At 32.5% G+C, this 1,511-nt stretch overlaps 1 protein-coding gene across 1 annotated transcript in view; it reads right to left on the reverse strand.

Annotated features, from left to right (window-relative positions):
* The window catches only part of LOC106872752 (uncharacterized), a 14,531-nt gene extending 14,166 nt beyond the window's left edge, over window positions 1–365 (reverse strand). The window contains exon 1 of the mRNA XM_014919845.2: window positions 222–365. Coding sequence (XP_014775331.2) covers window positions 222–293 — 72 coding nt within the window. The 5' untranslated portion in view covers window positions 294–365. The remainder of the gene's footprint in view (window positions 1–221) is intronic.
* Window positions 366–1,511: the final 1,146 nt, after the last annotated feature.

Consider the following 1,511-nt stretch of genomic DNA (forward strand, 5'->3'; position numbering starts at 1 on the left):
TATATATATATATATATATATATATATACATACATACATACATACATATATGAGTATGTGAAAAATCTTGAAAATAATGAATTTGTTTCATTTTGAAAATAATAGCATGCAAGTGAATGTTTATAACTTTAAATGAGAAAATATATAAAAGAATAAAAAACATATTGAAATGGTAAGAAGAGCTCAGCATAGCATGTAAGATGAAGAAATAAAAGATTTACCAAATAATCAAGAGGAGTTGCCAAAGTACATCTGCAAAGACAAACCATTAAGCAGAGAGCTACTGCAATCATATTAATTTCTAAATATTTGTAAAAGAAATACTGGTTGTGTGTTCTCTTTGTGGGTAATTACGTTAACGAATCTAGAAGAAATCACTGAACAATTTAAAATGCAGGCAAGATTGAAAGAAATAAACTTGAACAAGAAATTTTCAGAATTTATATCTAACAACAAAAACAATATTTTTCTTATCTGGATTTTATTTCATGTCTCTTCACGAAGAGAGATTTTATTTATTTCCATCATTAATATCCTACTTTATTTCCCCACCCCTCACCACTCTCCTTACCATTCTTCTCTCTTTATTTCTTTTACAACTCAGCTTAAGCTAAGAACATTAACTTTATCCATTGTCTAATTTAATAGAAAATTAATATTTCTGGGTGACTTGTTTGTACACATTTTTGGTTTCAATTTTTTATTGTTTTTCTTAACATTTTAAAATCAGGCGTGGCTGTGTGGTAAGATGTTTACTTACCAACCACATAGTTCCAGGTTCAGTTCCACTGTGTGGCACCTTGGGCAAGTGTCTTCTACTGTAGCTTCGGGCTGACCAAAGCCTTGTGAGTAGATTTGGTAAACAGAAACTGAAAGAAGCCTGTTGTGTGTGTATATATATATATATATATATATATATATATATATATACAGCTGATATATGATGATGATGATGACAGCATTTATATTTCTCTGTGTATTGTGTTGACAAAGGAAGAAAGCTATTTTCGGCTTTAATCCATTAATTGGAACCAATTCACAGTTAATGTGAGGTCTTTTTAATTTTCTCTCACTAGCCTGCTTTCACCCATGTGTATATTTATCTGGAGTTTTTGGTAGTTTTTCTTTTAAGGTATCGGCACTTCAAGCATGCTAGAGACAGGTCGTTTTCACCCTACTCCCTTGATGTAATTCTATACTTTGCAAGTGTCACAATGGCTTTCTGAATCTGATGTAGACTTTCTGTTTGTGAACTTCTTGTAAAGTCTCTGATACAGTCTAGTTGTGTATTTTCCCCAAACACCTTTCAAAATTGAGGATTTCACTTCAACCTATAATCCAGCCTTATTATCTTCAACTCCCATTATACTAAGCTTCTTCCAGAAATCTCAAGCTGGAGGTTTATTCTCCCTGTCAGTTACTTTCATAAGTTGTTTGAAAGTTCTTGGACAACATTCCTTCACGTTGGCTATCATGCCTTCATGCAGAGCGGGGGTCTGGGTGCGTTGTCT

Source organism: Octopus bimaculoides, chromosome 1 (assembly GCF_001194135.2).
Source record: "Octopus bimaculoides isolate UCB-OBI-ISO-001 chromosome 1, ASM119413v2, whole genome shotgun sequence".
In the NCBI taxonomy this organism is placed as follows: domain Eukaryota; kingdom Metazoa; phylum Mollusca; class Cephalopoda; order Octopoda; family Octopodidae; genus Octopus; species Octopus bimaculoides.